General features: G+C 42.8%; 1 protein-coding gene across 2 annotated transcripts in view; it reads left to right on the top strand.

The window, feature by feature from the left end:
- Positions 1 to 1,325: 1,325 nt before the first annotated feature.
- Positions 1,326 to 14,253, top strand: part of PARP8 (poly(ADP-ribose) polymerase family member 8) — a 116,498-nt gene continuing 103,570 nt past the window's right edge. For both annotated transcript variants that reach the window (XM_058823770.1, XM_058823769.1), the window contains exons 1-2: positions 1,326 to 1,541; positions 2,243 to 2,297. In XM_058823770.1, the coding sequence (XP_058679753.1) occupies positions 1,451 to 1,541; positions 2,243 to 2,297 (146 nt within the window). In that variant the 5' untranslated portion in view covers positions 1,326 to 1,450. The remainder of the gene's footprint in view (positions 1,542 to 2,242; positions 2,298 to 14,253) is intronic.

Genomic DNA, 14,253 nt, shown 5'->3' with positions numbered 1-14,253 from the left:
GGTTTTGCGGACTTGATGATTCCTTCCAAGTTATATTATGGTCATTACTTGTTCTGAACTAGAGCCCCAAGCCTGTACCTGGGATGAGCGCTCACTGCTAAGGACTGTACTACCCGAGCCCTCTCCCGAAGCCCTTAGGTCTGCGAGACAGTTTTGCTGAAGAATGAAGGGAGAGGAGCGCAATTAACACCGCGGTGGTCACAGAGATCCTCCTTTTACTGTTTCCATGGGCACGCACACCCGTGGGCAGGTCGGAGGGGGAGGCTGGCAGGGGACGGCACCGGGCCGAGGTGGGGCTGCCGGGCTGTCCTGCCGGCAACGGGCACGGCGGGGCACAGCCCTGCCCTGCTCCCGGCGGGCCAGGAGCGCGGCCGCCGCGGCACGGCAGAAGCGCGGAGGCGGGCGGCGGGAGAGCCGCAGCCCCGGCAGCGCAGCCCCGCCGCTCCCGGGAAGGGCGGCACGGGTCGGCATTCCCGCCGGGGGGCACGGAGAGCAGCGGGCCCCGCCGGCCGCACCCGCCCTTCTCCTCCGCCCCGCCGCCGCCGCCGGCCTTGCGCAACACGGCGCTGCCCGCTTCCTCCCGGCGCGGCCGGGGAGCCGCCCCGCCGCCCGCGGGACTCTTCCTGGCATTTCCCCGTTGCTCGGGAGGCGGCGGCAGCCTGTGCCCGGGGCCCGGGCGGGCGGAGGCGAGCGCCGGCAGCAGGGCCGGGAGCATCGCGCCCGCCGCCGCCTCCCGGGGCGCCCGCACGGCTCTGTGCATCCGCCTCTTCCTCCCCCCGCGCCGCCTCCGCCGGGGGAGCCGGCGGGGGCCGTACGTGCCGGGCCGGGAGCGAGGGGAGGGTCTGCGGCTCGGCGTCGCTGCAGCAAGCGCCGGCCCCGCCGCGCCGCCAGGGACCGAGTGCGGGTGCCGCCGCCGGCTCTCCGCGCTGTGCTGCTGCCGCTGCTGCTGCTGCGCGGCGATCGCCGCTGCTGGCGGGAGGGGCAGGGATGTGAGCGGCAGCGGCCGGGTCGGCTTGGCCCCCCCGCCCTCTTTTTTTTTTTTTCCTCCTTTTTTTTTTTTTTTTTTTTTTTCTTTTTCTCTCGCCTCCAAAAAAAGACCAAACCAGCCAACCAACCCCAAAAAACCCAGAGGGCGTGGGGGGGGGGGCAGGGGGGGGATCCCGTGTCGCCGCCGCCACCCTCCGCTGGATCCATTGTGAGGAAATTGCCATTCGCCGGCAGCGGCGGCACATCTGGGCGGGCGCATCTGGGCAAACAACATCGGCTCCCGCCGACTGCCTCCAACGTCCTCCAACCGGCCGAACGGATCTCACCGGGCCGCCGGAGAGGCTCCTGCTCGTCAGCCCCGGGCTCCTTCTTTCGGGCTGAATCTTAAAAAAACCCTGGCAGCGCGGGGGGTGGGGTGGGGTGGAAATAAAGGCTGCTATTTTTTTCCCCTGGGATTTATTTCATGGGGATGTGTTCAAGACAAGAGAGGATTCAGAAGGATATTGACGTTGTGATCCAAAAGTGCAAGGCGGAAAAGGACTGCCTGTTTGCAGGTGAGTTTGTCCCCGGGCGCCAGGTTGGCGGCGCGGAGGCTCCCGTCGCCGCCGCCGCCGCCGCGCCCGCCCCGGACCGCGCTCCCGCCGTGCCCGTGCCCTTCGCCGCCGTTCCCGGCCGCGGGGCCGCTCTCAGATCCCGTCTTCCTCCTCTCCTTCCGAGGGCATATGAGGGCAGAGGAGACCGGGCGCCGGCCGGGCAGGGGCGGGCGGGCTGGGGGGCGGCATCCCGAGGCGGGGAGCGGAGCGGCGGCCGCACGCAGCAGCCCCGGAGCGCTGGGGCGAGCCCGAGCCCGAGCCCGGCGCAGCCCGCGCGGGTTCGCATCGCGGCTGCTCCCGGGCGGCCGCCCCCGGTGCCCGGCCCCGGGCCGGGGGCACACCCAGCCGCACACGGGGCCCGGTCGGTGCCAGCGGCCCCCGGGCATCGGCGGGGCCGGCGCGGTGCCGGCGGCCGTGAGCCGTCGCGGGAGCCCGGCCGTCGGCTGCCTGTTGCCGAGTGTGACAATGGAATTCCCTGCCGTTGCCATAGCACCGGGCACTTGTTGCGAGGGGCTGGGGGGAGATGCTGCATTTCCTCTGGCTCGCCCCGACTCCCTCTCTCCACCTCCCCCGTGTCGGGAGCTGAATGCTGCTCCGTAAAGCCTCGGCTACTTCAGCCGAAGTAAAGATAAGTTGTAATAAAGCAGCTCTTTGTCTTTCAGATTTCAGGTACTCAGACTCCACCTTTACCTTCACCTATATTGGAGGCTCCAAAAGGTACTTTTTTTACAGTAATGACTCCATTTCCTGGTGGCAGTAAAATGCAGTGGTTCGATAACGTGGCAGGTTTTTTTTGTTTCCTTGTCTTTTGCAAAGGATGATTAAATCATCAGCCTTCGTGCAAACGTAAACTGAGGAAGAGGTGTGGAGGGAGGTGATGAGAAAGGTGATCCTAGTGGTGAAAGGCTCCTTCCTTAGAGTCCTGCTCTGTGAAGCTTTTTGTCTTTGTTTTTTTCCTCAATTTATGTAGAGACATAGAATTCCTGCCATATGTAGAACTATCAGAAACATTACAAAGGCATCAATGTATGGCGTAAAGTTAATTCATGTTAAAAAACTGGGAAAAGTTAAGATTGTAATGACAAGTAGGCCAAATTTCACATCAGCAGCTTACTTCAGTGCATGAGAGCCATATTTGGTCCCATGGCAGAGGCAAGGCTGTCTGCAGTTGACCAAATTAAATTCCCGAGACATTAAATGAAATGTCAGTATAACCTAGAAGGCTAAAAAAATGTCGTGTTGAATGTTTAAATAGTATTTTTAAGTGGATCCCAGCTTGTGGTCATAAATTGGATTGTACCTGTACACATTTTCAAAATATACTTCAGCATTCATTTGTTGTACTTGTCAGTTTTCAAAAGGAAATGTATGTAGAAACTTGAACACATTTTTCTGCTTTCCCTGATTGTTAGTTATAAGGTGCTAAAATAAAAGTGAATGGTAAGTTGGTCTCTTTTAACTAGATTTTTAAAATTTGATGTAGCAAGAGGTTTTGCTTTTATTTTTTGGTTCTTTTTTTTTTTTAGATAATTCAGTTTCTCTCTACCTTTGTCAGTTATTTTTCTTTTGCAGGGTTCGTCACATTAAAGTGCTGCATTCTTTTGTATTCTTTGCAAGTGAACCTGTTAGTGGAGGCAGCACTCCCACAGCCATCCATTGATGCATCAATGCTCCCTCTGTGCATACTTTGGGATCTGGCTGTAGGACCAGACTTCCAGATGGTCCCCAGGCTCCCAAGGCTGCTCAGAAAAATATTTTCCCACCTCACTATCCTACCACTTCCTACTAAAGGAAAGGACAACTTCTTTCATTTTCAGTGAAGTAGAATATTTCACCCAGTATCTGAGAACCAATATTTTTTTAGGTTGGTCATAGTATGCTTTTTCCTTCAGTATTTTAATATATACTTTGTTTTGTTGTGGTTTTAAGACAGTTTTGAAAGGATTGATACTGAAACACAGGTCTCACGTGACATAAGCACCTTAGCATAAGTATGAATTCACAAAACCTGAAAGGTGTGGCTGCTCACTTTTGCAAGCAGGGCCTAGCTGTGGTGGGCTAAGGTGATAAAGAAGGAGAGGCATGTTAATTCTCATGAAAGGCAAGAAAAATGCGAAATCATAAGTTCATAAGTTTTGTTTTAATAGATAGAAATGAGAAGAACGTAATCCATAAAGCACTGTCATGGCAAAGCATTGTATCAGTGGATAAATGTGATGAATGTGATAGGAACTATCTGCCATGTTTGTAACCCTATGATAATGAAACCACAAGTTATGTAAGATCTCAGCCCTTAAAACTGTACCTTTCAGATAAGAAAAAAAAAAAGGGGGTATGGCAGAATTGTAAAAGTATAAAAGCCTGTGTAAAATAGACCACAGTCACACATGCATATAGAGGTGCTAACCCCTGCATGTTCTCTTGACATCAATAAAGATGTGTGCTTTTCTTTACAGTATCTGCTGTGGAGTAGATTCCTCAAATCAATACAGTAAAAACTATTTAACAGAGACACCATTTATCATTTAACTAAAATGACTGAATTTGAAAGTTGCTTTGGACTGTTCTCTAAACCAAAGATCATAGAAAAAAACAGGAAGTCAAACCTGTCTATTGTTTCCATTTTCTGAGCTGAATAAAGTGAAAAGCCTAAGGGCATAACTGAGGGCAAACAAACTGGTTTATCAATGTTGAAATGAAATGTTGGCACTTGCTCAGTGAGAAACAGAACAGGGCCTTACATTCCTCAGCCTTGAATTTAAACAGGGGTCAGCATTTGCTTAGGAAATTGATGACTGTAAAGCAGTCTCAGACCTCGATGATTCAAACAGAATTGAAAAGCAATCGTAATGCTTACAGAAATTGGTGGAAGTGGGTTGTTAGTTACAGCACACTCAAATTCCACTTTCCCTTTCACATTTTAAGCACATTAAGAAAGCGTCCTTTTAGGGGAGGGTTTTGTGTTCTCTGTGTTCCCTGTGTTTGTGTTGTGATTTAGGAAGTTGTTCTGTGTTATTCCTGGTGTACAGTGGTGTGCTGAGTGGCAAGCGTGCTGAGTGGCAAGCTTACACCAGTAAGCTCTCATACATAAAAAGGGTGTAAAATGAAAGCTGTTCAGAAAATAATTTCAGCTTTGTACATCAAAGGTGTGTGAGTGGTTTCTTCTTGAGGAGGCTCTCGTGGAGCAGCAGCAGCTCTACTGCAATGTGTGCAGCATTTGGGCAAGTCTCCAGTAAGGGTCAACAGCAGTGACTTATACATGGTGACAGTTTAGGAGAGTGCAAGGTCATCCTAGGACCTTCTTTTTGGCCTTTGGGTACGAGCTTTTTCTTGCTGACACTGCTGCAGCTGTGCTCTTCCTGAGTCGTAACACCATTTTCTGGTTCTTGCTCTCAGGAGTTGTCCCAAAATGATAGAGCCTCTTTCAGATCATGGTCATCAGCCAGTGGGCCCTGTTTCAGATACTGAGCCCAATGACTTTTGTTTTTCCAGTCCACAGGAGCCACAGGCATTAGAGTAATGCCCAGAGCAGTGGATGTTCACTGAAAGGATGTTCACACTAAGAAAAGGTCTGAATGAATAAGAGTAGAGGTGGTGTGTAAGAAAGATTAAAGTATTTTAGTACTTATTATTAGCCATGCCTGTAACTAAATTTTTCATGCTTTGTTTCCTTTAAATATTTTTTTTTTTTAGGTCAGTGTGTAATACGGACTTGGTTTAGCCATGGTGGTTACATGGAAGAGCAGAAGTCCTTGAAAAAAGGCAATTTGTTTGAGAAGCAGGATTCTTTGGCAAATGATGGCACTAGCAAGTTAAATATCTCTCTGGGTTTTCCTCAGCATACTGTAGTTGCCTCTAGTGTCCATTATGTTTGTTTATCAGTGGTCTTAAATTTATAAACCCGGAGCTAGACTAACAGTACATCAGGGTAAGTCCATGGAAGTCAGCCTACAGTTGTTTGAGGACCTAAGATTTCAGTTATTATGAGGACCTAAGATTTATTTGTGCTTTTTTCCTTCAAACTGCTAAGTTTACCTGTGTGAGATTTTTTCTTGGGACCAGCTTCTCAGGTTTTATCTGATTTTTCCCTTGTTGCTTGGATTGATTGAATAGCCTCTTCCTGCACTTTTGAAATATTAAGGTAGTACATAAGCAAGCTGCAGATCCATCCAAATAGATAAGTCTGATACAGAGGACATTTATTATTGCTTATGTGGACTTAACTTGTAATCCCATAGTAAATTAGTAGTAGTTCAGACAATCCTTTTAGAGGGTATTCCTTAATGCACTGTGTTCACGCTTCCAAATTATTAGATCTGTTTGTCACTGCAGAGATGTGACCTGTTTTGGGAAGGTTGTAATTAGCAATTTATTAGTGAAAGCATGTCACCATGCATAATGTGGGCACTAAGTAGAGGGCAGATTGTTTATCAATTTAATATGTTTTTATTTCCTTGTCAGAAAGCAATAAGTAGGATGATTTCTTATAAAGAGAGGTGTTCAGCCAGGTGCTGTGACTGTGCAAGATTTATTCTCCTTTAACTATATCTAGAAGAAAATTTAAAAATTAGGTTTTTTTTCCTGCAGGATCTAAAACAGATATTAAATTGTGAACATGTGCAGTTCTCCATTTTAAAAGAATCTCTAGTGTTCTTTTTCTGTCCCTGTATGAAACACTGTTCCTCCAGAAACCAAGCAGACTGAACAGATCTGCTGATCTGTCATCTTTCAGATAAAAATGCATGCTGCCCTGAAGTTGTTTTCAGTTTATATGTCATTTGACATGCTTTACATAGAAACAGTGCTTGGTTGTCCTGAAAAAAGATATTTTCTCTTTAGTATTTTTTCCACCCTGCTCTTTTTTTTTTCCCTGAGGCTAAACAAGGACATCATATCAGTCCTGAAATACTTCTTCATTCAAATACGTTCTTAACTCTCATTGGCAGTGAAGGACAATGACGATAAGGTTGTGCATGAGAACTGATAATGAGATCTAATACTGCAGCATATTGCAACTAGGTAACACCTGAACATGCAGATTCATTTTGCCAGCAAAGTACTCATCTCCTGTTCCTGCAGTGGACTTACATTCTGCCTTCTGTACTTCAGCACAGTGATTGTAACAGCGGCAGTTCTGAAAAAGCAAGGAAGTTTTGGTCTTTTATTTTTTAAATTATTTTTGCTTAAAATAATGACAGCTTGTTATCTTATGTGGTTTTCATTTTGAATATTTGGCTTTTTGTGTTTTACTCAGGAAGTTACTGTAGAATCAGACACTCTCATGTAAAATGATGAGTTACTTTCCATTTCACTGTAGTAGTGAAGCATTTCACAGACAGGGAGCTGTGCCACTGAAAGAGTGACTAAATTACTTGTAACTTTATAGCTAGAGATGAAACCACTATCTGAAGTTCTAGCACATTATGTCCACAAGGTGTTTAAACCACTTGAAAATAAATAGGTGCAGATAACCTTTTTCTCCCCTTTTATGGTATGCTCTATTGATTCTTCTGTGGATTTATAAAACCACCTACATGAGAGATTCCATTTGGTGAATAATTTTGAAATTCTGGTGTAATAATGATAGCACTGAAGTCTTTGGTACACAAAGTTGTAAAGAAAAACATGTTTGGGTAAATGATACATATCTTAATGTTGATGCTCATTTTATGTAAAATACAGGAAAAAAGAGAAAACTGAAAAACAGTTTTTAAACTAGAACATGAAATTGTGTCCATCAGAAAATCCCAAAATGAAGCACATTTGTTTGGTTGGTTTTCTTTATTTTCAAAATCATGTAGTTTTTCCAAAATCAGTGTCTTTTGGATTGGGCTCAGCTCCTCTGTCAGGTTTGTTACATGGCAGTGTGCTTACTGGCTGTGCTAGGATTGGAAGGGCAAGGTTGGACTGTTCCTTTTGGAAACAGTGGTAGCTTACATAAGATGAAAGTATGGCTTACCAAAGTGAGAACTTGATTTTAATGGAATTCATTGCCCTGACTGATTTTAGTTTAGATGTAATGAGTTTATTGCAGAGCCTAGGAAGGGCTGGTGCAAGCACAGTTCATCTCCTGGTGCTGATGGCTGTGTATGACTTTTGTGTTCAGGTTATTAAGTAGGTAATTACATTCTCTTGCAGTAAGAGAAGGGTGAAAACTAGATACACAGCTTTTACCTAGCCATCTGTTAATTGCTGATTCAGAATACCTGGAAATTTCTACATCTTTCAGTTTTAAATTTCCTATCAAATATGGCTTAACATTTTTTGCTATTACTACACCATTTCCTACACTGTTTCCATGAGAGAGAAGTCTGTGGTATGAGATAGGAATCTAGTTCAGCTATAACATGGCAAGAATTGTGATTTTCATTTTTTCACTAAAGATTCTTTAGATAAGGTAATGTTGAATACAGCCTTGGGCACTCAAAAATAGCAGTTTTGGATCAGGCATTATTAAAACTTCGTGTTTAAAAACTCTTTCTAAGACAAGTGGTTTTTATTCTACAGCTTCTGTTAATATACCTTCATTCTAACTGTATGCTACTTCTAGTATTGTCTGTGTGCAGTACGTACATGAAACCTATCCATACATTTTTGTAGACAGTTTTTTGTTAAATGCTGCAAGTTCAGTTGGTGTGATTTAACAAATTACTCATCCTAGAAACAGATCTGGTAGAACACAATAGTAAGAGGGCATCATTAAGTCCAATGCTAAAAGGTTGTGAAAAGCAAAATTGCCACTACCATTCTACTCATGGTGATACTGAGCTCGACTTATTTTGCTGGGTTTGTGTCTGACAGCTCCTTCTTACCTTGCTATTAAAAAGTCTGAAATTAACTCTGTCCCCGTCACTGCATCATGTAATAAACATATACTTCAGGGGAGAGCATGATCTTGTGGAGATCCTGTTCAGGTTGGGTGAAGCAAGCTGCCCTCTTTCAGCTGCCTACTGTACTGATACTAAGAACAACTGCTTTACATTGTGAACCCCTTCCTTTCTGTGGGAAAAATGTGGTTTTAGGCATTTAAATTAATGGTCTAGTTTTCAGAAGTGTCAAGCTGCCTCACCACATAGCAGTCTTGGTATTACCATGGGTTGTTCAGCACATTTTAAAAGCATCACCATTTTTATTGCAAGTGTTTTTGCCATACAGATGTATGCACTGTTTTTTGAATGGTTTTCCAGCATGGAGTTGGGGAAAGTGCTTGAATGTCTTTACAGAAAACAATTTTAGTGACTTCTTTCTCTACTTTCATCACATATTTTAACATATTAGTACCTAAAAATAAACCTGTAGGGTGTCACTGTTAAAATGTTAATGTGGTACGACAAATAAATTTGAAAGCAGAGTTCACTCTGCCAAAATTAATTTAGATAATTTTCCTCTATATTGGGACTAATGCCATTTCTGCCTTTTCCTGTTAGTCTCTACTAATTTCCCATATATTTCATTGCTCATAAATAAAGATCTGAAGATACCTGTTGGCGTATTTTTTTCCGTGGATTACTTACTGTGTAGAACCTGAATTCTCATTTGAGTCAAACCACTCCCAAGTCAAAATAGTTTCAGCACCTAGAGTGAAAGTAAATTTAAACTTGCTGGAAGAGTTCACTTAAAACTAAGAAAGGGATGAAATGTGAGTAAATCTAAAAAATGTCCAATGTATAATTCTGTTTCAGCATTAAATAAATCCTATGGAAGAGGACAATTTATGTCCTCCTTGCTACGGGAGGGTGAAGATTTTTACAGGTATTTCATGGAATATGCCTCATCTGAGGAAAAGCTCCTTTTTAATGACAAAATTGACTCATAAGAGTAAACCTATTGTCCCATGTAGCAGTAGCTAGAAAGTCTTACTGAAAGAAGAGAGCCCTAGCAAGGTACAGAATTAACATCTCCTTCCCCTGACAGTCCTCTGCACGCTCACACAAGATAGCATCCATCCCACTTCTCTGGGCAGAAGAGCAAGAAAGTGCCTTGAGTAAGGAACGGGGGCAGTTGTTTCTTTGTCAAGTTAGAGTTCTCTGGGGTTTTTGCATCAGAAATTGTATTCCCCTACTGCTAGGGCATCCAAGTAAGCCATGGTCTTGCACATGCTCATGCAAGGCAGCAGCAGAAAACTGCCTTGGTCCAGTGCTTTGAGCTCCTTTCTTCTGTAGCTTGCTTGAAGGCAGAGGATTTGTGTGAGCCTGCCTTGTCTTCTCCTGTCTGTCACAGAAGATGGTGGCATATCCTGGCAATTAGGATGGAACTGAATTGTTCTGAGGGAAAGGTCTGTAATGCTCAGTGGGAGCCTGTCTGGAGCCAGGAATTAAGGGCAAAGGGGAAGCTCAAAGAAACTAGCTAACCCTTCAGATGTTTCCTTCCAGCCTCAAGGCATTGATCAGAAATAAAAAGGGCAACAGCATGTCACCTGGATAATGAAATATACTGTTTGCCAAAACAGAGTGCAAAAAATGGTCACATACCATTTGTAGAAAGGAGTATGTAATTAAAGGATAAATTCCTTTTGGATTGTGTAGCATTCTGCATTTCATCTTGTGCAGGCTCCTATCTTCAAATCATGTTGCTTTAAATAAGTGTTCCATTTTAAGCTTTTAGAGAAGAATTTTTCACATTAAGAGCCAGGCTAGAAGACAGCATTGCTTTGCACCATTAAGATGTCATCTTTCTGCCCAAAAAGGTGTTTGTGACAGACACTGGTTGTTCTCAAGTAGAAAAAATAGTCTATGGATTAGACACAGTATTTCAGATCATTAGCTTTTCAGCAAATTATTTTTTCTGTCTCTGTGTGTGTGTGTCTGTGTCTGTGTGTGTGTGTAATCACTCCTTCTTGCTTATTCTTCTTCCTTAATGCTGAAAAAGTCATCCTGGAATTCTCACCTCAGAATATTCACACACACAGTAAAATATTAAAATAATTAGGATGCTCTTCTGTCGGTCTGGAGTTGATAAAGGTGTTGAAACCAGGAAGAATTCCATTGTAATAAAAGTACCTGTTGATAGTCAGCTTCTTGGTCTGATTTACAGCTCTGAGTCTAGAGTGGTTCTGCTGATGTGATGAGGCTCACTTCTGTCCACAGTGATACTGCTGAATATTTGGCTTTGTGCTGACTACTCATAGTGAACAGTGATTTTTTTTTTTTTTTTAGTATAAGTGGGGGAAATTCTGAAGACCAGAATTCTGTTTTCTGTCACCTTTGCAGATGTTTTCTCATTTTTGTGTACTTTTGTGGATTGGAGAGCTGCAATCTATCCATGGAAAAAACTCTGTTTCATGCATGCTCACCAGGTTGCTGATGTTGCTGAGGGCATGGACAGATGGCCAGTTGTCAAACTCGTGCTCCTCTGTCTTTCTAGCCCTAGCATGTGAAAACCTGGTTGTCACAGAGTCATCTTTTAAGAATGTAATCTTCTGGGACACATAAAAAGCCTCTTTACCTGTCATTCAGTCAGAATCAGTATCAATTCTTAAGCTGAGTCTGGAAATGGTTCAAGATCTTCTTGTAGGTATAACCCATTAGTTAAAAGAGAATTGATGAGTTCTTCTCAAGGACAATTCAGTGAAAAAAACTAAAAGGATCACACTGATTTTGTCTATATTGAAACTGTGTGAAATCTGGTCATTTCAATATATATTTTTGCTGCAATGGAAACATAGGAAAAGAAAATTGTACAGTATTTCAGACCAAAAAGAAAGACATTCAAGTATTAAAATCTTCTGGAAAACCTACTTGGTTTATACTGTAGAGCAGAAGTTATGGGCACTATCAGTAGTCTTCTGTTACAGACAGGGACTTATATGGAGTAGTTTACTGTTTTAATGCAGTTCTGTGAATTTTTCATGAACTCTTTCATGCATGGTTGTAGCTATAGTAGAGTTACAGCTGAAAACTGGACATGCTAATTCTGCTCTTTTAAGAAAGAATAATGTTAAAGAATTATTTTGCTGTGAAGACTTTTAACCATTCTGTAGGAGAAAGCTTTTTAGACTTGGCATAAAAATTTCAGTGCTAGGATTTTGTAGGCTCATGCTGAAGTAGGACTACTATTTTATCAGTGGGTGACAAGAATAGTGAAGTTGGATATGAAGTGGCAACATGGGGAACATAACCTTTGCCTTTGGTATGCAGTCCTGCTTTCTACATGTTCTCTGTGCCAGATTTAGCTGTTGATGGAATTTTTGCAGAAAACTTCAGTGTTGATTAAAGCATTAAGTAAAATAAAGTGGGGGTTAGCACCTACCGGTTCAGTTTTTGTTAAACTATTTTGCTGTGTAATCTGAGGACATTTACAGTTCCATGTTTTAGCTGTTCCATTTTATTTGTTCATTTTGGTGTTCTATTTTTAAATTATGTGTTGTGAGTGATTCTAATACTTGCTTGGTTTTAGCTAGATACAGTGAATTAGAAGAATTGCATTCTCCCTGTGAATCATAGATGGGGAGGAGGCAAGTACAGGGAGACTCCAGGCTCTTTTTGTATCTGAATTTGCATCTCATTCATAATCATTTACTTGCTGTGGTTTGTCCCTCTTGTGATGAATAATTGCTTATTATGCTGTTTCTGTGTTAAAATATCAATGATTAGGTATTAAAAAATATTACTTCACTAAAATGTATGCCTTTATTTAAGACATGAAGAAACACATTGATTCCACAGTTCAGCAGAAAACTGACCTTTGCCAAGGGCAGCAATCATAAAGAGATATGTTGGGTAAATATATATCTTCTATATCTAGCTCTGTCTGGCTTCAAGGCAGATGTGGATGTGTGGAAGATGCTGGCCTCCCAGGGGGCTCCTAAGGATTAGGCACTGCTGTCTGTGAAGAGAACAGGAGTTGTAGTTAAATGAGTCAGGATAAAAATTACAAAAGCTATTGGTTTTATGGAGCACATAAATTGATCACCATTTGGTATCAAGAAAAGCTGGATACAGTCTTTACTTATTTACCCTATTAAAAAGTCATGATCAGCCAGCAGCACAGTGAGTCGAGTCTTTGACTGGAAGACCACTGTGAAAGGTGGCCTGTCTTGTGTGGCATGGCAATTTCTAAAGCAAATTTCCAGCATATCTCAGCGTGTGTAAGTTGCAGAGCTTTTGACATAAGTACTGAGCAGATCATCATATATTGCTGGCATTAATAAGTGTTTTGTCCTTCTTGTTGCTGCTTAGAAGATATTCCTGTCTTTATTTTGTTACAAGTTAACTTCTCTGTTGTACTTTTTGTGACATAACATTATTACCATATTCTCAGCTAATTGAAATTGACAAATTGCCATGGAATTTGGTGAAGTCATGCCAATTTGCAGCATTGCGGACCTGTCTATAATTGTATTTGTCTTGTTAAGGAAGTGTAAGTAGAGCAAAGCTAAATATAAATGTTATCTTCTTTGACTTCTAATAGAAAAGTTTAGTATATTCATGATTAGTTACATACCAAAGTGAAATTGCACATTATTTGTGTTTGCATTTAGGTGACAAGTAAGGACAAGTTGCATCGAGGCTGATGAAGTGAGATACAAAGTATGGTTTTTAGGAATGGCTTGAAGTGGGAAGGACCAAAATGATGCAGAGATGCCTGAAGTGACAGGGACTTCAGATGTTCTCCCACACAGGAAACAAGTGTTCCCAGCAGTGTGGTATTTGAGTCTCAGGTTTGCATGTGCTCCAACTTGTAGGCAAAGGCCAAGATACCACAGTAGTCTCTTTGTCTCTTTTTTGGTTTTTAGTGCTAAGCTGAACTTGGCAAAGCACTGACCAGTTTGTTTATAATGTTGGTGGTCCCATGGGATACCCCTGGCACAAGGAAGAGTTTATCCCACAGAAAATACCACCTCTGCATTCCCCCTTGGGCAGTAATGATGACTTCAGTCTGCAGAGATTAGAGAAAGTTTGACACCAACTCTGGCTATTTTCATTTTGGCTGTGCCACTGGGGAGCATAATCTCCTTGCAATTGTCTTCCTAATTCTTCCCAACTTGTAATTTTCCACCTTCTTTCTTACAGCCTTTTGTTTTCCAGAAAGAAGTGATTTATTCTAACATACTGATTAATTAATTATATATATACATACATATATATATAGAGAGAGAGAGCATTCTGATTACTGATTTATTCTAACAAAAACTTCTGGTTGTTGCCATTCATATTGTTGAAGCAGACAGACAAAACAGACATGAAACAGTTACAGAAGTGTGTAAGCCACAAAGGTTAACAGCACAGAGCAGCTCTAGACCATGCATCTCCCAGTTCTTTTCAGTTTAGATTTAAATTCTGAAATGCTTGTTTCCTTTCTTTGGAAGTTTCACCAGAACAGCGGATGCACATGTTAGTTCCTGTATGGCTAGGAAAAAAATCCCCCAGAAATCACTGCTGAAATAATTGCAGCTGCTGTCTGAGTTGTTTGCTGGTTTAGGTTTAAAAGTCCTTTTAAGCTGGGGTGTTTTTCTGCACCTAAGTAAGTCTAAACTTACTTAGATGTTCAGAAGTAGTATTTATTTCAGATCTTTAACTGTAGATGCTGCACAAGTGTAAGAGGGAATTTTAGCTTGAACCAGTAGAAGCTGCATGCTCTTAGCATGATAGAAATTGTAAAATAGAATGGCAAAGGAAATGAACCCAATGTTGCCTACATGGTTTCCCATTTTTCACATTACAGGCTCCTTATG

The sequence above is a fragment of the Ammospiza caudacuta genome, chromosome Z, assembly GCF_027887145.1.
Source record: "Ammospiza caudacuta isolate bAmmCau1 chromosome Z, bAmmCau1.pri, whole genome shotgun sequence".
Taxonomy (NCBI): Eukaryota; Metazoa; Chordata; class Aves; order Passeriformes; family Passerellidae; genus Ammospiza; species Ammospiza caudacuta.
Note: the sequence above shows the minus strand (reverse complement) of the source record. Positions and strands in the feature narration are given on the sequence as shown.